Source organism: Arvicanthis niloticus, chromosome 7 (assembly GCF_011762505.2).
Source record: "Arvicanthis niloticus isolate mArvNil1 chromosome 7, mArvNil1.pat.X, whole genome shotgun sequence".
Lineage (NCBI taxonomy): Eukaryota > Metazoa > Chordata > Mammalia > Rodentia > Muridae > Arvicanthis > Arvicanthis niloticus.
This window is the reverse complement of record NC_047664.1, coordinates 66,421,975-66,446,065: the sequence shown is the minus strand read 5'-3', so window position 1 is coordinate 66,446,065 and position 24,091 is coordinate 66,421,975. Positions and strand designations below refer to the sequence as shown.

Here is a 24,091-nt window from a genome sequence, read left to right as displayed (position 1 = left end):
GCAGATAGTGGTGTCCAGCATTGACTGAGGGAATCAGCTAGTCTGGAGAGAGGTCTCGACAACAGAAAGCTTTGTGGGACATCTGTATTCAAGCTGTTGGCTTCACTCAAATGACCCCTGTAACTCAGCCCTCACCTGTAGGGATAAATATGTTCCTGGCTTGTCATATTCTGTCTCCCTGGTTTCTGAACTATAAGCTGGAGACTGTGGTTTGGTGTGAGTTGTTTCAACATAATATGAAAATTCAGGCATGGCAGATCATCCTATTCTATTCACCGAGCTAGCTAAGAGAAAGCAGGGTGTGCAAGATGGCGGCGCACCCAGGCCACTGCATAGACTTCCAGTAGCAACTTAGATCTGGGCTTTCTAGTCTTAAGACTGGCTGTATTCCTAACTTTGCATTCTAGAAGATTCCCTCATTGTTTTGCTTCCCTCCCTGCCTTTCAGTCTCTCTCTCTCTCTCTCTCTCTCTCTCTCTCTCTCTCTCTCTCTCTCTCTCTCTCTCTGTGTGTGTGTTTGTCTGTCTGTCTCTCTCTCTTTCTCCACCTGTGTGTGTGTGTGTGTGTCCTCTTCCCTTTCTTTCTGGTCCTGATCACTAATTCATCCCTGGAGTCTAAAAAAGTGCCTAATATTATTTGTTAGATAAATGCCTGAAATTCGTCCATTTTCTTGCATAAGAATGCAGTAGTTTCTGTTAATCTCATCAAGTGAGTCCTGACTCTGGAAGCACAGCTTTCTCTATTCACAAACGGATCACAGAAAGCAAAGGAAGAATATATAGATTGGGAGTAAGCATAGAAAAAGTAAGAGAGCCTTCTTTATAGGGAGGGAGGGAGGGAGGAGAGGAAGAGGCCTATATAACATAGATTCTGTAACTCTGAGGCTGGCCATCAGTCACCCCCAATTCCCTTTCCCCTGCAGTCTCCCTTGCAGTAAGGGTTGTATATTGACCAGTTTTTCACAAAGACATATATAAATGGGGAAGCTTTTGCTTTTGTGATACAATTTCAGTTATGGCTGTTGCAAGTCTTTCTCCCGTTCTAAATGTGGAAATGATGCTTGGCAGTGAAGCAGGGAAATTTGCTGCCTCAGAGAAAGGTCAAAGAATCCCTGGTCCTGATGCTGATGGAGCACTGAGCCAATGCCGGGAGCTACTTGTCCCCATCTTTTGTATTACAGGAGAAAAATACATCGCTGTTCTGTAAACCACTATATGTGGATTTTAGTTATTTGTATTTCTCTGAGTTCCTAACTGATTTACTCAGTAAATATCAAATATCATCCATTCAGCAGAGAGATGCATGCGACCAATGGAAAAGGTCACAGAATTGATTTGCTAGGGTTTGAGTCAACGTTCTGCCGTTCTGTGTCATGAATTACTGAAGCTCTTCTAAGCCCTCATTCATTTGTTACAAAATGCAAGACGAGACAGAGGAGAGCTCTCAGAATTGGGGGGTAAACTCAATGATATCGTAGACTTTTGTAAAATTGTACCTTGAGTATATGCAATGAATTTTTTACACACGTAAAAGAACTCTCAGAGCCAATAACCCCACAGGTCTTGAGAAGATTAAAATAATTTCATACGAATTTGTCATATAAACACTCCATAAATGTTAGGTTGAAACGCCAGCTTTAAGGCCGTGCAGGAGAGAGCTTTGCAAGCTGGCTGTCAGTTTTTCCTTCTGTCTGGAAACAGAGAGAGACTTGTCAACATGAGTGGAACGCCCGTGACTCATTACTGTCTGCCCTCATTTGTGGTGTCTACATTGATTCGCCCCATTTGGCAATAGAATCCAGTAGCAATTTTATATCACCAGGAAAACAGATGGAAGTTGATGACTAATATCATTCTTTCACTGGGCCAATCACTGCCTGTGATTAGAAAGAACAATACACTCAAGGGTGATGGCTTCTGACTCAGATCTACAATATTGACTGTGCTCTGACAGCTGGTAATTGGCTAGCAAATAAAACAGAAAGTCAAATGACTCTAGAACGTTTGGCTATGTGATAAGCGACAACTTCAATTGCTTTATTAATGAAGTCCTTGACACTGAGCTGGAACTTTTGACAAGTTACAAGGAATATCTATAATTAATAGAAACTCCTCAAGTACCTAGATGTACACATTTAACAAAAAAAATATAAACTAAATAAATGTTAACCATGAATTATATATCTCAGCATAAATATTATCTCCACTAACTGGTCATTGTGTGACACACTTAGAAGCCTGTAAAATAGCAGCATGGGTCCCATGAGATGGCTCAGGAAGTAAAGGTACTTGCCATGCAGGTCTAATGACGTGAGTTAAATTCTTGGAACCAATTTGAAGGGAGAAGGACCTCTGACCTCTAAATGTGTGCTATGGCATGTGAGCATGTGCAAACGCACACATACACATTCAAATCACAATAAAACAGGCCGAGTGGGTCAACTTGCTTCTCACATTATTAAATGCTGCTGTAAAGCTTTGTTTCTCACCTCTCACCTATGTATCTCTCACCTCCTTTAACAGAGACCTTTGTGGCCCAACTCAGAAAGCAGAAGGCATCCTATGAGAACTCTCTACGGTTTGTTTGGTTTTTCTCCTTCCCATAAACTCAGAAGAATGACCTTGTATAGTTGGGGCAAATCAGACTTGGATTGATTAAGGACGTCTAAAACATAATTAGAGGAGCTGGAGAGACGGCTCAGCAGTTAAGAGCACTGGCTGCTTTTTCAGAGGACCTGTGTTTAATTCCCAGCAACCACACGGTGGCTCGAAACCATCTATAACTGCAGTCCTGGGGGATCCGATGCTCCCTTGAAATCTCTGGGCATTAGGTATGCATGTGATGCACAAACATACATACAGACAAAACACTGGTATACATGAAATAAATAAATAAATAAATAAATATTAAACAAAAAATAAAACCCAATTGGTCCTTTGAACATCCACAACCATTGTGTGGTCCCAAGAATATTTAACTATCTAAGATTCCATCAAGTTCAAAGTTCCTTAAATACAGAAGACATTTAAATACCTAGTATCCCACTTAACATCAGATAAAAAGTACTTTTTAGGTTGGACCTGTGGCTTAGTGGTACAGCACTCACCTAGCTTGAACGAGGCCCAAGTTCCATCCCTGACACCACCAAACCCACTATCCAAACGACCCCATCACTTACTGAGTTTGGAATGTGCCTCTGTCACAAAGCATCTGCCTAGCTTGTGTGAGACTCTGAGTCAGAGCTCCAGGAAAACCAATTTTTTGTTTAATTTAGGGGAACAAGTTCAAAACTATAAATAGATACAAGGTAGAAAAAAAAATCTAGAAGGGCCTGTCAAACACAAGGACCATTCACATTTATATAGAAATATATATTCCTGTGTTAAGGTAAAAGACCAATCTGGATTCCTGATTCATCCCAAGAGAGATGAGGAATCAGGTACAGTGTTTATCTCACACCAGGGAAGTCTGTCATTAGACCCACGAGACCAGGTCTTCCTGTAACTCACAGCACAGATACCCTGAAAGGAGCCTCAATACATCAAGGAGGCTGCAAGCTTTCCTGAGTACCTGCAGCTCTGTCAGAAGGTCTGACTCGAAATGACCTCAGTTACTTCCAAGTAATTTTCTTCCCTCATGGGTAAACCTTTTCCAACTCTGGGAAGATTTAAAACTTATATGTGGAAAGGCTAAAATGCCAAAGCCATGCTACTAATTTTTTTTTTTTGTGCGAATTTGACCTTTTCTGTCCTACTGATATTTATGAAAGTTAACAGGGTCACAAGGTTTGAAAACCAATTTACAATGAATAGCTGAATTATCACATCACACACTTTAGCTGACACGGCCCACATTTAGGAATACTGTATTATATTAACATTGAGGTCTTTAAGCCCACTTTATACATTTAATAGTTTTTATAACAATTATTAAGTATTCAGCAAGGTTTTGTAATCTATAGATGAGGCACTTAAAAAGGAAATAGAATGTATTACATTTAAAACATTCAAGTTGGTAAGAAAAAAAAAAGTATCAAACATTAAACAAATTTCCCTAGAAAGCAGCTGCTTGATTTTGCTGGGCTTGTATACAGAATCATGATTTGTGAGACAAACATAAATGCTAAAGAAGAACTGTGTGTTTAAAATTGCAGTCATAATAAACTAAACACTATTTAAATCAAATTAAGCACTGATATACAATACACACATCAGCTTACACCAAAACCCACCTAAATCCAAATCTAAGGATACCCAAGTCAACGGAACATGGTTTCATTCTTCTGTTGTCATGGAAACAATGTCAATCTTTTAGTTACCACTGTCCTTACCACCTGACACCACCCCACCCCGGGCTGGTTCGAGGTCTCTTGGCTTTGTCTTCCTCCCACCAGTGTCTTCTCACATTTAACTATGCCCACGGTGTCTCCATCACAGCACCTCAACAGGAACAAGGGGTTTCTTTCAAACCTCTCAGCTTTATGCTCCACATCTCTCTTCTCCACCTCTTCAGAGTGATGAGGATCTTCGATACCCACTCCTGTCATCACTCTTCCATCGAACACAGCACACACACATCGAACACAGGAGAGTCCTCCTGCCACCACCTTATGAAGCCATTTGCGTCAAAGTCACAATGGCTTCCTTGTTGTCAAGCTATGTTAGTCTTTCATTGCCTGACCTCTCAGGAGGATTTGAAACTTAACATATTTGGATTTAAAACACTCTAGTTTCATAGCATTGGTACCTGTCAACTCTTCTTTATTATAACAAAATACCAGAGGCAGGCACATTTTATAAGGAAAAGATGTTTACTGACTACACAGTTTTGGAGACTTGAAGGCAAGCTCCAGCACTGGCTTGGTTCTGCTGAGGATCTCAAGGTGGATGGTGTCGCAGTAGTGGGAGCATGTGAGGAAGGAATTACATCTCAAAACAGGAAGCCAGAGAAGAACTAGACTTTTAACAACCCGTTCTTGTGAGAGCTCAAGAGTCTCATGAGGGGCACCTTAATCCTTTCTTAGGACAGCTTCCCCCAGGAACCCTAGGAATGACCACTGGGCCCTACTTGCCAGATGTACAGTTTTCCAATATCTCCTCACTGAGAACCAATAATCTAACCCCATCCCTTAGGGATCCAACTCAAACTATATCCAAAGCACAGCATTGCGTCGGCCCTATCTTTCCATTATTACTTAGTGTCAGCATTCAGTATTATGACTCCAGTTATTTTTAGGACACTCTTACATACATAGTATGCTATTATGTATGCTTCTTAGATTAAGCTACAATCTGAGAGTCGTCAGCATTCCAATAAAATATGTACAGCCCGGGTCAGCAGGGCATTGTCATTAGGAAACCCGTGCTCCAGAGACGGCCATAATAAGCAATCCTATTATCTCTGCCTCCATTACCAGCTGATGGTTTGCCAGTTAGCATTCTGAAATGCAGGAATATATTTTAACTGGTGAATACAGCAGACTTTTTATTCGCATCCTCAATATCTGAAATGAAAGGGCTTCGAGATTTGTAGATGGTTAAATACATTGGAGAAAGTCTTCCTACCTTTCCATGTCCAGGCATAAGGAAACCTTTCAGCCAGCAAGATGAATGAGCAGTTACAGGTGCCTGCTGCCAAGCCTAAGGAGCTGAGTGATCCCAGGAGCCACATTGTGGAAGGAGAGGATTGACACCTGCAGGTTACCTCTGACTCCCACACATGAACTACAACACATGTGCACTCATACATATACAAGCATGTGTGCACATATGCACACAGAAATAAATATAATATATATAATATAATGTAATATATAATATAATATAGAAAGGCCTTTGCCTTGTGTCAGAGTTCAACTTTGAACTCTGGGGAATTCTGGTTACACATACCTGGATTCTTCTCAGGGAACTAAATCTTCCTCTGAAATTCAGTGAGGCTTTTATGCAAAGTGGTAGACAGAGACTTGAAGGATGGAACAGAGGACCAGGCTCAAACCAACACAGGAAACAATTTCCATGGACTATCTTATCTCTCATGTCCATTATTTTATTCAAAAATATCAACTGTCTGCAAAAGATCCTCACTTTGCTGTCCCATGAACTCAGAATCTTCTCAACTCCTCTGCATCCTATTAAGCTTCTGTATCTTGGCTTTAGCAATCCCCACCGTTATCCACAGACACTGTGGGAATGCCATGCGGCTGTGTACTAGATATAGAGTCTCATCCTCTGCTATGATCATCTGTATAAAAGTATTTCAAGGCAGAACCCAGAGGTCTGATGTTGTTGACACAGGGTCTCACTATATAACTCAGCATATAGACCAGGTTGGCCTTGAACTCACAGAGATCCACCTGCCTCTACCTCCTAGCTGCCATGATGAAAGGTGTGAGCCACTATGCCCAGGCCAGAAGCATGGATTCTTTTTTTTTTCTTTTTTTTTTATTAGATATTTTATTTACACTTCAGATGCCATCCCCTTTCCCCATCCCCCCCTTAGAAAACCCCTATCCCATGCCCCCTTTTCCTTTTTGCATTTATACATTTTTTTAAAATAATGTTAATCATAAGCGTTATAAGTTTGGAATTGTTCAATCAGAGGTGTAACCCACTGACCGACCTAGATATAACAACTATCTTTGACTGGTGGAGATACATGAATATCTGCCTCCCTGTCTCCCCCCTCTTTCTCTCTTTCATCACCTAGCTTCTCCTATCCTTCTTCTTCTCCTCTTCTTACTCCTTTTCTTCCTCTCAGTACTCCTCCTACCTTAGCTCCTCCTACACATCACCCTTCCTGTTAAAATAAAACTTTTCTCTCAAAATACAATTAGAGCATAATTATGCCAATTTGTACCAGTGAGGTACAAGATAGTCTTAATACCCAGTCCATCATTTTGTTGACTAACCAGAACCTCTGTCATCTATCCTAACTAAAACATTTAGTTCTGAACCTGGCTTTAGGATGAATGTCAGCTGTCGACCATCCACTCAAATCTTTTCTCTTACAGTAAATAGCTATAAGTTTTCAACCCCGTCAGAAATCCAGAATGACTGAGTTAACTATAATTGTGGGAAGCACAAATCATAGCTTCTAAAACTTAGCCAACTTATAGAGACCTCTGAACACCTGAAAAGCCCCTATACTACTGAACGTTGGAGCATCAAATCTTCAGCCTTCTGGCCCAGAATCATCTGACAGACCTTGGTGATGCAGGATTATTAAGGACTGATTACTCTGTCTAGGCAGATATAATCAGTCGACTATTCTGCATGTGTGTCCTTTTCTGGACAGTAATGCATGGATTCTTAATAAGCATCTCAACTATTCTAATACACAGTTCCATCTGGCCCCAAGCTAAGTAGCCCAGGATGACCTTGAAGTTCTGCCTTTGTCTCAACTGCTAGTGTGTTGGGATTTCTATTGCTGTGACAAACACCATGACCAAAAGCAACTCGGAGTGGAAATGCTTTATTTCATCTTATAACTCTCCGGTTACACTGTACCACTAGGAAAATCAGAGTTAGAACTCAAGGTAGGAACTTAGAGGCAAAAACTAAATCAGAGGCCATAGAGGTGTGCTGCTTACAGGCTTGCTCCTTATGGCTTGTTCAGCCTTCTTTCCTACAGAACCCAGGAACACGAGCCTAGGGATGGTTCCGCCCACAGTGGGCTGTGCCTCATACATCAATCATTAGTCAAGAAAATATTTCTACATACCTGCCTATAGGCAAATCTTATTTTTGATTGGATTTGTTTTGTTTTGTTTTTCTAGACAGAGTTTCTCTGGATAGCCTTGGCTGTCCTGGAACTCACTCTGTAGACTAGGCTGGCCTCAAACTCAGAAATCCTCCTGCCTCTGCCTCCCAAGTGCTGGGATTAAAGGTGTGCACCACCACTGCCTGGCGGCAAGTCTTCTTTTTAAATGTGCACTGATAGGTGTTTTGCTTGCATGTGTGTTTGTGTGAGGGTGTTGGATCCCCTGGAAACAGAGCTACAGACAGTTGTGAGCTGCCATGTGGGTACTGGGAATTGAACCAGGTCCTATGGAAGAGCAGCCAATTCTCTTAATTGGTGAGCCATCTCTCCAGTCCCATCCTATAAGCAAATCTTAGGGAGGGATTTTTTTTTTTCAGTTGAGAGTCCCTCTTCCCAAACAACTTTAGCTTGCATCAAGTTGCTATAACATTAACCAGCACACACGCACTGGCATTATGAACTTGTGCCACTATGCTTGACTCTATTTTTCCTTTGGTAGGAAAAGAACTCTCTGTTGTAGTCCATACTCCTGAATCTCCCTTTGCAAGTATTTGTAGCATTAACATTGGAATTCTTCCTCATAATGTCCTTTATGAACTGCTATGACCTGTGATGAACAAAGATGACTTTTTAACAAATCCTAGGTAACACTTTTGGTTGATGACAATCTAGAGAAACTTAGGCTATGGAGGTGGGGAGCTGGCTTAATTGCTAAAGTACCTTCAGCACAAACATAAGGACATGAGTTCAAATCTCTGGCACCCATGTGAAAACCAAGAGTAGTTGTGTGTATCTGTGACTCTAGGGCCAAGAGATCAAAGACAGGCAAGTCTCTGGAGCTCACTAGCCAGTTAATTTAGTCAATCAGTGAGCTCTGGATTCAGTGACAGATATTGGCTCAAAAAATAAGGTAGATTACAAAAATGTAGCAAACTCGATGTTAACCTCCTCTAGCCTCCACATGCACACACACACACACACACACACACACACACACACACACCAGACTCTAGAAAAACTTGACCCAGGCTGGATCTTTTAAGGGTTACTGGGCTGATATATCACAAAGTTTTATAACATTCATAAGAACAAGGACCACTCTCAAACAGTACTCAAGACTCTCTGAACTGACATGAGAGACTTACCTGATCCTCAAGGTTGGTTTAAATAAATGTCCTACTAAAGGCTTCCCTCATGCTGCAGCTATAACTGCTTCCATATGGCTGCCTGCCCTAGCTAGACTGCAGAAATCATGCAGATGCCACATTTCTTGGATTCTTGGTGACACGAAGCTGGTAGAGGTGTAAAAGGAGGTGTCACGCTAATATCTGACATTCAAGTGAGGACAGAGACTCTCTCCCATAGATGTTTTGAGTAAATCTTGCAGAAAGAATCTGTCTGTGGGACTCCACAGCTTCTGAGCCTGCAGGCCAGAGGAGTCCCACGGACAGATTGTTTCCTTGAGAGCATAAACAGTGTGATCCTTCAGAGCAGCATGATGGGAAGTCTTGACAGACAACACGGATAAAGATAACACAGGAGAGCCTGAAGCACATCTCGTCTCCAAGTGTGTCTGATGGTGTTTCCAGAGACAATCAGACACAAGGATGCTGATGAAGTGAGTGTACTCATCCCTTAGTGGATTCACAACATGAAGGCATTATTAGAAGATGGTAAGAACAGGAAGTAGGGAGTCACTTGGGGCATATCCTTGGGAGCTAGATTGGTCCTGGCCTCTTTCTGTGTCTTCCTTTCCTGTTTCCTGTTTGTCACGAGGTGAAACACATCCTCTGTCATAGGTTCCTTCCTCTGTGATGTTTGGACAAAGTGATCATGGCCCAAGTCCTCTGAGACTATGCATCGAAATAAATACTCCCTTTCCTCAGGTTGTGCACCATGAAATAACAGTTCAAGTCGTCACCTGATAGACTACTGGCCACGTCATTTGCTCTCACCTTGTCCTGGTCACACCATCCCATCTGTCAAGGTAGAGCCTCTACCCTGTCAGGTTTTAAAAGTGACTTTAACAGCAGGGCCCAGAGACAAAGCAACTCTGCAGATACACATCACTTGATGATAGACATTATACACAGTGTGACAAAGTTAATGTGTTCTTGAAGACATTTTTCCCACAGAAACTTTTTTTCCGAGGCAACGACACTTCATCAGGGTTAAATACTTTAGGACCTTAGATATTTTAGGAGCTTGACTATTTTCCAATAGAATCTGACATTACCAAGAAACCTGTATGCAAGAGCCAAGTAACCAATTTAGAAATGAACTTCCTATTTTAAGGGCTTCCTTCCTCCCTGCCTCTCTATTTTTATTTATTAATTTCTTGTCTAGAGAATTTATTTTTACCTGGATTTATAGAATTATTTTTATCATTGCAAGAAGATTGCTTGTAAATATCAAACAAAGGGGGAATACAATAAGTGACCAGCATTTGAAGATTAGGTGCAAAATTGATTACTTCTAATAGTAACTTAAGGAACGCAGGGTCAGAATCGAAGGGAGCTAATCTAAGTAGAATGTCCTGTTTTGGTAATTCCTTAAGCGAGACTAAATCTACCCCTACAGAGAAGGGTTTAAATTTGACCCCATGGTATAAGCATAAATGAAGGAAATTTGACAACATGACCATTTACCAAAATAATATCAAGTTCTACAATAGGGTCTATGACTGCCCAAGCCATGTGCATTTGACTAGGATTACAGTAGCAGACCCTAAAATTCTTTCCAGTGGATCAGGTCTCGTAGCAAATCAAAAAGCGGTTGGTTATCCCTACACCACTATTACACCTGCAGGCACACCCTGCCACTATTACACCTGCAGCATCTGGGTCCAGAGCTGATAAGAAGACCACGCATGCCTTTCCTCTCCTCCAGCAGTGCAATAGTAAGGTCCAGGACTATGACAGTTAACCAACAGGAACGAGGCTTCCCCAGTAGGTTTGAGATGGCATTCTCTATGCTCTACAGCCAAAGAGTGTGTAACATCAGCAATAGGGTCATACCATATAGTCATGGTGGGCATCCAGGAGTAATGATAATAGCATGGTGTTTTGCATACCTCTGGGACCTGCCTTGAATTGGGATATTCATTTAATAAACCATGTTTTCTGGGAGCAACATTGTCTACCTATGCAGGGTAAAATTCTGTTCAAATTCTTTTTTTTTTTTTAAGTTCAGCATTCTAACTAGTGGGTTTTCGTACAGCTTTTTAATAGATACATAGCTTGGTTAACCCATTGATTACCCTTTTCTCTCCCCCATCCCCTGGTTCTAATCCTTCCCCACCTCTTTTTTTTATTTCACATGTGTTCTGTTATCCTTCCATCTCATGTTTTAAGTTGATTTTGAGATGGTAGGTTTCCATATTATACCCACCTTCCTTTAGGTTAGCCCATCCTTTCAATCCCTGGTTTCACCCAGATTCCCAAAGCAGTAGACAATAGTCAAGAGAGAGAGATAGACCTGGTCAAAGTGCTGAAAGTAAGTGTTCAGCCCTAAATGATTCCTCTGTATTAACCCCACTACCCCAGGGCTTAGGGGACATCAGAGAAGCAGAAACAGAACTGAAGGGTAAGGAGGAGTTTTGATGGGTGCTGTCTTCTGGACATGACATGTTTGATATAATCATGAGTGCATAGCAGCTAGGGATACCTGCACAAGATCAAGCCAGTCAAAATTCTGGCTTGGATACGGTAGATGGTCTCCAGGCCCCACCCTCAGCAAAAATCCATTGGTGGTGAATAGTTGCTGGGATGTCAATCATTCTTGTTAACGGTGTGGCCACTGATAGATTGCCTGTGCTCCAGGGATGACTCCACACTCTTGCGCATATAGGCAATACTAACTCGACTTAGTGGGTTATTATTTTTTTTTAAAGGTGCATGAAGTTGGGTTGGGGAATATATTGGAGGACAATGGGGAGAGCTGGAAAGGTGGAAATGGGAGTAGATATGATCATATTTCATTGTATACATGTATGAAATTCTCAAAAATAAAGAAAAGAAAACCTGGCCTAGGACTGACCTCCCATCCCTTTCTGCTTTCTGCTCTTCTGGGAACAAACATGCTGTGATGGTTTATATATGCTCGGCCCAGGGAGTGGCTCTATTAGGAGGTGTGGCCTTGTTGGAGTAGGTGTGTCACTGTGGGTGTGGGCTTTAAGACCCTCATCCTAGCTGCCTGGAAGCCAGTATTCTGCTAGCAGATGAAGATGTAGAACTGTCAGCTCCTCCTGCACCATGCTCCTGCCTTGATGATAATGGACTAAACCTCTGAACCTGTAAGCCATTCCCAATTAAATGCTGTTCTCTATAAGAGTTGCCTTGGTCATGGCGTCTGTTCACAGCAGTAGAGCCCTCACTAAGACACATGTGTACAAACCCTGGCCCCATTCCTTGGTTCTATCTAAGCTCTGGATGCAGAGCCACAGACCCAGTGCTATGGACAATAGGCAGCCTCTACACTGCCATTTCAATACTTCTGGGATGTCTGATGGCCCAAGCACGGAGGAAATGCCCACTTTTTCAAAGTTCTTGCAATGTCAGCAGGGAGGTGTGTATGTCTGTGTGTGTGTGTGTGTGTCTCTCTCTGTGTGGGGGAGGGTCTGTGTATCTGTGTGTGTGTGTGTCTGTGTGTGTGTGTGCCTGTGTGTGTGTGTGCCTGTGTGTGTCCGTGTGTGTGTGTCTATGTGTGATGTAGGGGGTAGCAGTGGTATGTCTGCTGCCAGGCAACTCTACCCCTGTAGCTCTGAGGTGTGTCCAGTGCAGATTTCACCCCATTTCGCTTGATGTGTTCAAGCCTCTTGTGAAGGGAGACTGGGAGGCACCCAGTGCTGTCTTTTACTGCTTTTTCCCCACTAACAATCCTATTATAGTTATCTGAGATCTGAAGTTGAAGTGTATTATTTATTCATCAGTGCATGGATTATGAATTAGCAGAGCTGCTTTTCTAATGAAATTTTTTTTTAGATTTTTAAAAAGTTTTACTTTATAAGAACTTTGTGTGCATGTATGTCTGTACACCATATGTGGACCAGGTACCAGGGGAGATGCCTTCAGCCTGGTACATGAAGAGATCTGAAGAAGGCATCCCTTATAACTTATAACTTATAACTTATAACATACATCCCTTGTAACTGGATTTACACTATGTGGGTGCTAGGAACTGAACCAAGGTTCTCTGCAAGAGCTACAAGTATTTTTAACTGCTGTGCCATCTCTCCAGCCCCTAGTGGCATTTCTTTTAAGTGGTTTAGTGTGGTTTCTTCAAATCTTTGCTAACAAATGATGTGATTTGATTTTTTTTAACTTTACCTATATCATCATCATCATCATCAATATTATTATAGATGGGGTCTCTTCTTGCCTAGGCTGGTCTCAACCTTTCTGTATAGTCAGGGATGGCCTTAAACTTGATCTTTCTGCTTCTTCATCCTGCTGAGATTTTTATCTGACACTAAGGTTGAACCCAGAGCCTGGCACTCTGCCAGTTAAGCTATGTCCTCACCCTGTGTCTGTCTATCAGCAGTGATGCCTACAGTTTCAGACCTCTTCCTTACAGTATAAACAGCAAGTATGTAGGATGGGTTCAAAATTAGAAAGACTTAGCTTGAATCCCCTTCCATCCTTCGCTTTATTTTGGGTGAATAATGGGATCTCTTAATGTACTTGGTAAACACTACACGAATTGCCTGCTTGGAGATTAGGTATGTCCCACTCCTGCCTCTGGCTATCGTTTCTGTTTAAAGACTAACTTTTAAAAAGGGTCTGGGCCCAAGCACGGAGCAGATCCTGGGTGTCAGTTCTGGCCCCAATCTCATAGAACCCAGAGGAAGCGGGCCTCCCAGGAACTCTAACTGGGGCAGTACCTTAGGTAAGGAGTCAGCAACACCCGCCCAAAACAGGGAGTAACTGGGACCCACTGGGACCCAGGAGTTCACTCCTGGCCTGGAGCACTGGTTCCTTCCGGTCTGGGCCTGGGCACTGAACAGATCTTGGGCCCCAGCTCCAAACCCAGTAGTAACATCCACCCCACACAGTTATGATATAATCAAGATAATGGGAAAGACAGGCTCCAGTCAGAGACAGGGCAGGTAGCATTAAGGAGATCCAGATGGCAAAAGGCAAGTGCAAGAACATAAGCATCAGCAACCCAGGGTACTTGGCATCAGTAGAACCTAGTTCTCCCACACTAGAAAGTCCTGAAGTCCCCATATCACCAGGAAAGCAAGATTCAAATTTAAAATCACTTCTAATGATGATGATAGAGGACTTTAAAAAGGACATAAATAACACTCTCAAAGAATTTGACACAGGTAAACAGGTAGCAGCCCTTAAAGAGGAAGCACAAAAGTCCCTTAAAGAATTACAAGAGAACACAACCAAACAGGTGAAAGAATTGAACAAAACCATCCAAGACATAAAAATGGAAGTAAAAACAATAAAGAAATCTCAAAGGGAAACTACCCTGGAGATAGAAAACCTAGGGAAAAGATCAGGAGTCATAGATTCAAGCATCACCAACAGAATACAAGAGATAGAAGAGAGAATCTCAAGAACAGAAGATACCATTGAAAATATTGACACAACTGTCAAAGAAAACGCAAAATGCAAAAAGCTTTTAACACAAAACATCCAGGAAATCCAGGACACAATGAGAAGACCAAACCTAAGGATAATAGGTATAGAAGAGAGTGAAGATTCCCAACTTAAAGGGCCAATAAATATCCTCAACAAAATTATAGAAGAAAACTTCCCTAACCTAAAGAACGAGATGCCCATAAGCATACAAGAAGCCTACAGAACGCCAAATAGACTAGACCAGAAAAGAAATACCTCCTGTCACATAATAATCAAAACACCAAATGTGCAAAACAAAGAAAGAATATTAAATGCAGTAAGGGAAAAAGGCCAAGTAACATATAAAGGCAGACCTATCAGAATTACACCAGAGTTCTCACCAGATACTATAAAAGCGAGAAGATGCTGGACAGATGCCATACAGACTCTAAAAGAACACAAATGCCAGCTCAGGCTACTATACCCAGCAAAACTCTCAATTACTATAGATGGAGAAACCAAGATAGTCCACGATAAACCAAATTTGCACAATATCTTTCTACAAACCCAGCACTACAAAGGATAGTAGTGGGAAAGCTCCAATAAAAGGAGGGAAAATATACCCTAGAAAGAGCAAGAAAGTTACCCTCTTCCAACAAATCCAAAAGAAGATAGCCACACATACAATGCCACTGTAATAGCAAAAATAACAGGAAGCAACAATCAGTGTTCCTTAATATCTCTTAACATCAATAGACTCAATTTCTCAATAAAAAGACATAGGCTAATGGACTGGATACTTAAACAGGACCCAGCATTTTGCTGCATACAGGAAACCCACCCCAGTGACAAAGACAGACAGAGTAAAAGGCTGGAAAACAATTTTTCAAGCAAATGGTCCTAAGAAACAAGCTGGAGTAGCCATTCTAAAACCTCCAGCCCGAGAACACAAAGAAAGGGACTCATGGCTCCACCTGTATAGGTAGTTGAGGGTGGCCTTGCCAGGCATCAGTGGAAGTGGAAGGCCTTGGTGCCTGAACGTTTGGATTCCCTAGTGTTGGGGAATTCGAGAGCAGGAAAGCAGGAATGGGAGGATGGTGGGAGCACACCCTCATAGAAACTCCCAGAATTATATGGATTAGACATGACAGAGGCAGGCCACCAAAAGACTAGATTTCAGAATTCAAACACAAAAATTATCTTGATACTAAAATTCATTTTGAGAATTGCAGATTCTCAAATTGCAGATTGTATACTGCAGAATACACAGCCTTGGTGTATCTACTCATCAAGCAAGCCGAGCAGACCTGCTTGAACCTCTGATGTCCTGGAATTTCAGCTGGATGCAGTGAAGACACAGTCACCAGAGGCTTATCAATTTACTCTTCCCTGCCCCTCTTCTAATATCTCAATGCCTGTAATCAGCTTGAAGAAGTTAATGAAGAGTTGGCGCCCCTATTCCTTGGGCTTGGGGACTGAGGTGGTTAATACTGGGCTGACTTTCTAGGGGAAAGTAGTGGTTTTGTTGGAACAAGGAGGAATAGCTAGGAGTTATTGCATAGCCATAACCTATTGGTAGAAATATGTATAATTGTTATTAAGATGAAGTTATAACTTCTTAAATGTACAAAATTTACTTTGATTTCAAAGATAAGGTGTTCATTGGTATGAGTTTCTTATTGATATAAAAGTGAGATTAATATTGTTACTCTCATAGGCATTGTGCCTATATAACACATTTAGGAATACAAGGCTTAGACCCAGTCCTTCTTTAACTTTTTTTAACTGATTTGAGATGGTTAGCCCGTGAGTTAAGGGCCTATAGCAAATTCATGGCTCTGAGTTTATTGTCAGGGTATTTTCTATATTTTATTTAGAAATAGCTGAGAGGAGTTAACAGACAACAGTCCAGATTACCTTACATGGATAGTTGGTTTTCAAAACATCGGAAGTCCACAGAATTGACGTTACAAACATTTCTGTATTAATGTTCATTTTGATTAGAGACATGTCTGCTCCTGACAGCTTCCCTGTTTTGGATTCTAAGAAGAAATTGAGCATCTTTGGAGTTACTCCAGTTGTGGTGTGACAGCCACTAGGCAAGAATTGCCTCTTTTTATCTACAGACAAATTACTGTCCAGAAAAGAACAAACTTGTGGAATAGTCGACTGATTATATCTACCAAGAAAGAGTAATCAGCCCTTAACAATTCTGCAGCACCAAGGTCTGTCAGATGATTCTGGGCCAGAAGGCTGAAGATCAGATGCTTCAACGTCTTGTAGTATAGGGACTGTCTAGGTGTTCAGCGGTCTCTAAATTGGCTAAGTTTTAGAAGCTATGCTTTGTGCTTCCCATAATTTCAGTTAATTCAGTCATTCTGGATTTCTGATGGGGTTGAAGACTTACAGTCTCATAGCCAATCCAGACTACTCACTTTGAGAGAAAAGATTTGAGAGGATGATTTTCAGCTGACATTCATTCTAAAGCCAAGAAAAAAGCCAGGTCCAGAACTAAGTCTTCTAGTTAGGAAAGATGAGAGAGGTTCTGTTTAGTCAACAAAATGATGGACTGGGTATTAGGTCTATCTTGTACTTTACTGACACAAATGGTATAGTTATGCTCTAATTGTATTTTGAGAGAAAAGTTTTTTTTAAACAGGAAGGGTAATATGTAGGAGGAGCTAAGGTGGGAGGAGTAAGGAGAGGAAGAAGAGAAGAAAGGAGAGGAGGAGGAGGAGAGGATGAACTAGGAGACAAAAGGGGAGGGGGGAAGGGGAGACATGGAGGCAGATGTTCCCATGTCTCCACCAGTCAAAGGTAGTTGGTATATCTAGGTTGGATATTGGGTTACACTTCTGATTGTATGGGCATCTTGTTATTGAGCATTACCAAACTTATAAAGCTTTTGATTAACATTTTTTTTAAAAGTTACTAATTAAAAAAAAATAACCTTTCAAAAAGCTACCTAGGGCTGAAAGGACAGATTGGCATGCTCCCTCCAAATGCTGAGGACCATGACCCATGCTAGCCTCTGTCACTGTGCCAAACACCCAACCCTCTTCAGATGCTTTTGAAGTGCTGGGTTAGCACTTCAACATTTAAGGCTGAAGTGGTATGGAGAGGTCCCCTACTCAAAGAATCATTAAAAGTCCCCTCAGGGTTCTTTGCCTTGGAATAATTATTTTCAGCTTCGGATGAACATCAGAACTATCTGTGGTTCCTTAGAAGGCATACATCACAGCCGTATCCACAAATCAGACTCTGTTAGGGTGGGACTCAGGAGGCAGGCTGAGTAGGCAACCCCAGTGGCTGGGATGCTTGGCTAGAGCTGAGAGTCGAGGTGAGGTCTGTGAGTCTGTGATCCTTTAAGAGGTTCATGGCTGGCTCCAAAGGCCTTGTACACGACCTCTCAGAAGTGAAAAGCTTTTGTGGATATTTTCCACATCTGATCCAAAAATGCCCAGCTGTTTCTCAAGTCTCCTCCACACCATTCTCACAGAATGAACACTTAGCTTTAGTTAGAATTCCAGGCCTGTCCACCCTGCACCAGGATAGCTTTGAATGTAACCTAACACAAAATTGTAAACTTTCTTAAGATTGTTTTGCATTTTTCCCTTGTTTTTAAATGTGTGTGTCTCTTGAGAGTGAACTTTGTAGATAACCTGTGGCGATGCCAAACGGTTGGATGTTTCCAGTGATAGGAAACCAATCCCTCCTCCTTCTGGGAGCTCATTTATCTTTGAGCAGGGTTGAGAGTCAAAGCTTTGAGGAAAATAAAGAGAAGCCATACCTTGACTACAAGTTATAAAACATGCGAAGCAATCACCAAAATCTTTACTTGAAAAATTTTCATTTTATAGAGGAAAAAATTCAGACAAAGAAATATGGTGTTTCTTGATCAAACCAACATAGGTAATGACCACTGGAAAATGAATGGCCATACTGTTTCATGTCTGTTCTCAGAATATTCCACTCAATCTCTTCTAGGTGACTTGACATGCACAGTTCAGGGTTACTAAAACTAGTCTTTGGTGAAAGCTAGACCCCAACCCTCTCATGCACAATCATTCTAGATCACCCAAACAGCTTACCTCTTGTTCTACGCCTTGGAGCAGAAAGTACCAGAAAACCAAGTTTAGATGGCCATGTTGTTGTAGCACACGAGTGCCTATGATTTCAGCACTCAGGAGGCTAAGGCAGGAGGCTGAACTTGAAGCTGGCCTACAGAACATGGCAAGACCTTTTCTCAAAAACTCCTCCCTCTACGAGGTGGGGTGGGGACCAACAGGGAGAGATTGGCTTAGCTTATCCAGGGGAAGGATAGGTGCAGGCGCTGAGGGGAGGGCCACCAAGTGAGTGTTGCTTCCAGTCCCCTGGAAGGTGACAAGTGATAATAAACTTGTGGTAATGAAAACTTGTGGTAAACTTGTGATATTAAAATGTTGAAGACCTTTACTTATGCAGCATAGCTCTTGTGGTTATCCAGAGACTCCTGGGCCTTACCATCTGGAATTATTAAGGCCAACACAATTATATATGTGTGTTTATATGTATACGTGTGTGTGTGTGTGTGTGTGTGTGTGTGCATATCTGTATCTGTATCTATATCTGTATCTGTATCTGTATCTATATCTATTAATCTTTGAGCTTAGGTGCTATTAACTGGAGTCAGAAAATCTGGCTTGGAACCATTGCATGCAAACCATGTGGCCAGAAGAGCTCCTGGAGTACAGGCTATGTCCAGGAACTGGTGGCTCTCATGACTCTTGATGCAATGATCAAAATACAAATATTAGATCCACAAATTCCTTTTCTCAGTGTCTTTCTTCCCACCAGAAAGCATGTTTCAGGACAAATGTGGTGTCACAGCGCACTCAGAACGCTCGAACTCAGAACTCTCAGCAGCAGAGCTTTGTATTAAGTTCTGCACTTGGTGGGTTGCATATGGTGCCACTTCAGAATATGGTTTCCAACTTCCCTCTGAAAATTAGATTACGTTGGAATCTAATTTCCAGAGATAATAAGAAGTAGGGCCTTTAGAGACTTAGCTAGAAGACCTAGAATGTAGCTCAGTGGTCAAGAATTTGTCTAGAATTGGAGAAACCACGGATTTGATTCCCAGCACCCAAAATAAACAAACACAGGTGGTTAGGCCTCTGCCATTACAAACAGGTGAGCTCATTTCTGGGCTTAATCCATCAGTGAGTTAGACTGAGACCAGGGCTGCTGTAACAGCCATTGGTGAGGTGTCTCATGAACAACTATCCCTTGCCAAATGATGCCTTGAATTACCTTGAGACACTGCTAGCAAGAAGGTCATATATCCCTCTACCCTGGAGTCAAACTGTGAGTCAAAATAAACCTCTTTTCTTGATAACTTATCCAGTTTGTGGCATTCTGTTCTTAGCAACAGTGGACAGAGACTGGATGTCAGAGTTTAGGTTAAAATATGGTGATTTTTTTTCTTACCACGTCGTTCTGTTCTTTCAGAGGTATTTCAGATCCGGTGTCTCCCTCAAGGCTGACGGAATCAATGCACTCAACCAGGGGGTCTTCAGTTACTTCTCCATTGAGGGGAGTCTCGTCGGCATCACTGGCCTTGGACTGGTCTAGAAGCCCTGTAGGGGCGGTCTCTGCACACACAGCTGTGATCTCAGGCTGCTCTCCTGTGTGGTCAGCCGGTGCAGGCTCATTTGAAGCTGTAGCTGGACCACACTGCACTTCTGCTGCATCTTCAGCAGGGGAGTCACTGTTGGGCATCTCCACAGCATCTTCTCCGACTCCGTTGGCTATGGCGTCACGAGCATCATCAGACATTGTAATATCTGTAAATGTGATCACAAACACTTGTGTTGGTAACATTCATTCAAAGCCTGTAGTAACTGAATTATACCTAGTAGGAGGTAAACAGTCTTCTACCAAGCAGTAACTCTTTGTGTCCTTGCGTAGGCAGACTCAGAAAGATATCCATTTCTTGACCCTGGACCTTGTGAGTGCTTTCTTACATGGCAATGGGAACTCTCGATTCCATTGAGGACCTGGGGCATGGGAAGGCTGCCTTCATTCCTCTGAGTGACCCTAACACAGTGATGAGTGTCCTCACTACTCTTCTCCACAGTGGGCATGATGGGGAAGCAGAGTGACGTGTGGAGAAGAAGATGGCATGAAAGCAGAGGCAGAGGCTGAAGTGATGCACTTCGAGGATGGGTGGGGGTGGGGCACAAGCCAAGGACTGAGGCAGCTACCAGAGACTGAAGAAGGCAAAAAAAACAACTCATCTTTTCAAGAGTCTAGGAGAGCCCAGCCCCACCACCATCTTGATCTAAGCTCAAGGAAAACCATTGTCTGACCCAGTCTGACCTCTACACTGTAAGAGTAAATATGTGTTGTGTAAGTAATAGAATCTGTTGTAAGAGGCAGCTAGCACTGCAGATGGGGCTCTGATGGCGTTCAGTCTTGTGGTCAGACATGGCTCAAATTCTGTCGTATGTCCTTAGTTTTCTGGTCTGGAAAAAGGATTTTGAGGACAGCCTGGGCTACCTATGAAGAGACTATGTCAAAAAAAAAAAAAAAAAAAAAAAAAAAAAAAAAAAAAAAGCAAACAAAAAAAGAAAAGAACAGAGAATGGCTGGTAACCACCAGAGTTATCCCAGACCCACATGGTGAAAAGAGAGACTGTCCTTCTGGGAGTGGTCCTCTGACTCCACAGGGAATCAGTGCAAGTGGGAACCCTCCGTACATGCCAACGAATGGATGGATGAATGAATGAATGAATGAACGAGTGAGAACATTTTACTTGAAGAAAAAAAATGTATCTGTAACTTGATTAATAAGTGCTATGAATTTTTGCAGCAGCATCAACACACACAAGGACTTACAGACACACATGGCTCCTGATGACCACAGTCCTTTGTAACAGGTTTCATACACTGCTTGCTTGTTGTGGTTCTCAAACACCTACCTCCATACCATGAACAGAAAATGGACAAGTGGCTGTTTGGGGGGCTCAAAGGAAGAGGAGTGGGAGTAATTGCTAATGCAGAGGAGGGTGTTCTTGGAGGCAACACGAATACTCTACAGTTGAGGGGTGTCTGGCTGTATAGATGTGTTAATACACCAAAACCCACTAACCAGAATGCCTAAACACCGGAAACTTCATAGTAAGTGGGTTTTATGATTTTATGATTTGTAAACAATAGCTTAATATGCTGATAAGTAATTCTAGTGGCCAAGTGAACATCTTTCCATGACTTATTGCTTCTTCCTTCCTTCCTTCCTTCCTTCCTTCCTTCCTTTCTTTCTTTCTTTCTTTCTTTCTTTCTCTTTCTTTCTTCTTTCTTTCTCTTTCTTTCTTCTCTCTCTCTCTTTCCCTCCCTTCCTTCCTTCCTTCCTTCCTTCCTTCCTTCCTTCCTTCCTTTCCTGTTTTTTTTTTCTTAGACAGAGTTTCTCTGTAGCCCTGGCTGTCCTGAAACTTACTCTGTAGACTAGGCTGGCCTCAAACTCAAAGATCCACCAGCCTCTGCCTCCCATGTGCTGGGATTTCTTAAGAGCAGGTCTCCTTGTCTTGCGTATTTCTTGCAACAAATCCTATATGTCTTCCAATATCAGACTTTAAATCTCAGTGCTGTTGTCCAGAAAAACTTCACTTCCCTAAGAATATATAGTATATAAAAGTCATGGACTCTAAAGCAAATCTACTCCGGCCACTTTCTTAAGCCAGTATAATTTCTCACTTCATCCTAATGCTTGTCTTTATGTCTTCAGACAGGTAGTTCTCGCCCTTTATCAAAGACGTTTATTTGCAGCAGATGGAGACCATTTCAGGAACCCCCAAATGGTCAAAACTTGTCTGTGGGGGTGCCTGACCCCAGTTCATACATTGACAACGCAGCTCTCACAGCTAAGACTCAGGAGACACCGTGGAAGGGAGGGCGGGGAGGTTACAAGAGCCAGTGGGCCAGGACGTCGGCTGTGAGATCATGCTTTCCATAGAAGTCAGGGGGGCTGCACCCAAGAAATCTTAACAACATGGTCACCCAATCAAGACCCGAGTAATGACAACACCAGCTGACCTGCTCAAGTGGATAGCAGAAGTCTCCCAAGCCTCCGCCCCTAAATGAAGAGCTCCAGGCGATTGATGGTTACTAAGGAGACAGCCTTCTTCAATGGATGAGCCCTCTGATAGGTTACTCAATCCCAAGGGGTCAGCCATAAACAAACAGTAAATGGACTCAGCAGGTATGTACACACGTGTATGCATATCTTTACATATATACCTATACATGTAATAATAATTAAAGACGAGGTCAGGAATTTGAGGGGTGGGACGGCATGGGAGGAGGGGGAGAGAACAGTGGTAATGATGTAAATAAAGTACTCGTGCATAAAATTCCCAAATCAAAACTTTAAATTGAAACAGAGACTATAAAACACCCAGAGCTATGATTTTACTGAGCGCTCACAGTAGCCAGGCTATGCAAATGTATTGTTTCCTGTGAGCTAGGTTTGGTGATCTCCATTCTCCAGATCGGAAAACTGAGGCTTAGAAGGCATATCTTTAGTCAATGACAGAATTAAAGTTCGAGAAACGTCTGACCTTGAGACTGAAACCAAACCAGAGCTTTGGTGTTCAGAAGCCACGCCCATTTCCCCCACTTCTCTTCCCTGCCGGGTCCTCAGTGTGGAGCTGCTCTTGGTTTCACCATTGGGCTTTCCTTCTCCCCTTCAGCGAACCAAATCGTCATTCGACTGGTTCTACTTATACGGCTGTCAAGGATGCACCTCAGAGGTTCTCCATTCCTAGCCCCCTTGAGGTGAAGCCACACACATCTACCGCCATCCGAGGTCCCATGCTCTGATCCCGTTGGGCTTAGCTCCCACTATTCTATTCCAAACATTAAATGAGACAACATTACTGTCTGCAGACACATTCACAACAGACTGCAGCTGGCTATTAAAATCTGATCCTCCACAATAGACGGGCCCAGAAGACACACCCTTCACTAACGCTCTAAGACACGACGCGGTGGGAGGGGTAGCAGTGCATTCGAAGGGCTTTACCATTGCTCTTCTCCTTTAACTCAGAGTTCAAGACACTGCTGCTCAAGTGGATGAATTAAATGTAAGGGGTTTAACTGGGCCCGGAGTAGCTTGGTTCCCAGAGCAGCACTAAATCACCAACGGCCAGGGGAGCTGGAGGTAGTTACTGTCATGGGCAGCACAAACTCCATGGCGGCAAGCATGACTATGGACCTTGGTACTGGCTAATCAATCAGATAGGATATCTGCTAAGTATTTATTCTCTCTGTCTTTGTCTAATGCATTGTTTCGCTAACATTTTTAAGGTCCAGGTAAAACCATCACTTGTTCATTCTTTGTGTTTCCCACCTAGATTTAATGTTTCTTCTGAATTCCTAGAATGCTTTGCTTCTGTTTTATCTTGGACAAAAAAAACTATCTGAATAAAGTTACTACAGATATTTTTCTTATTGTACTGAAAATCCAAGGAAGACAAGGGTCTTGGCTATATATAAAATATTATTATATTATGATTATTTATTATTTTATTATTGATCATTGATTATTTTCACAATTATTTATTATTTTCTCAATTTTCAATTATGTTAATATGTATATTACACATGTGTTTCTGCATATATTAGAAAGGTCAAGAAATATCCTCAACACTTAAGACTGCATAGAGATTGCTCTTACGGCAGGTGGTTTCAAAAGACGCTATGATGAGACTATTCTGTCACTATA

General features: G+C 42.1%; 1 protein-coding gene across 1 annotated transcript in view; it reads right to left on the bottom strand.

The window, feature by feature from the left end:
* Fam114a1 (family with sequence similarity 114 member A1) overlaps positions 1-24,091 on the bottom strand; it is an 80,405-nt gene that overhangs the window by 50,634 nt on the left and 5,680 nt on the right. The window contains exon 2 of the mRNA XM_034509234.2: positions 19,799-20,154. Within this exon, the coding sequence (XP_034365125.1) occupies positions 19,799-20,146 (348 nt within the window). The 5' untranslated portion in view covers positions 20,147-20,154. The remainder of the gene's footprint in view (positions 1-19,798; positions 20,155-24,091) is intronic.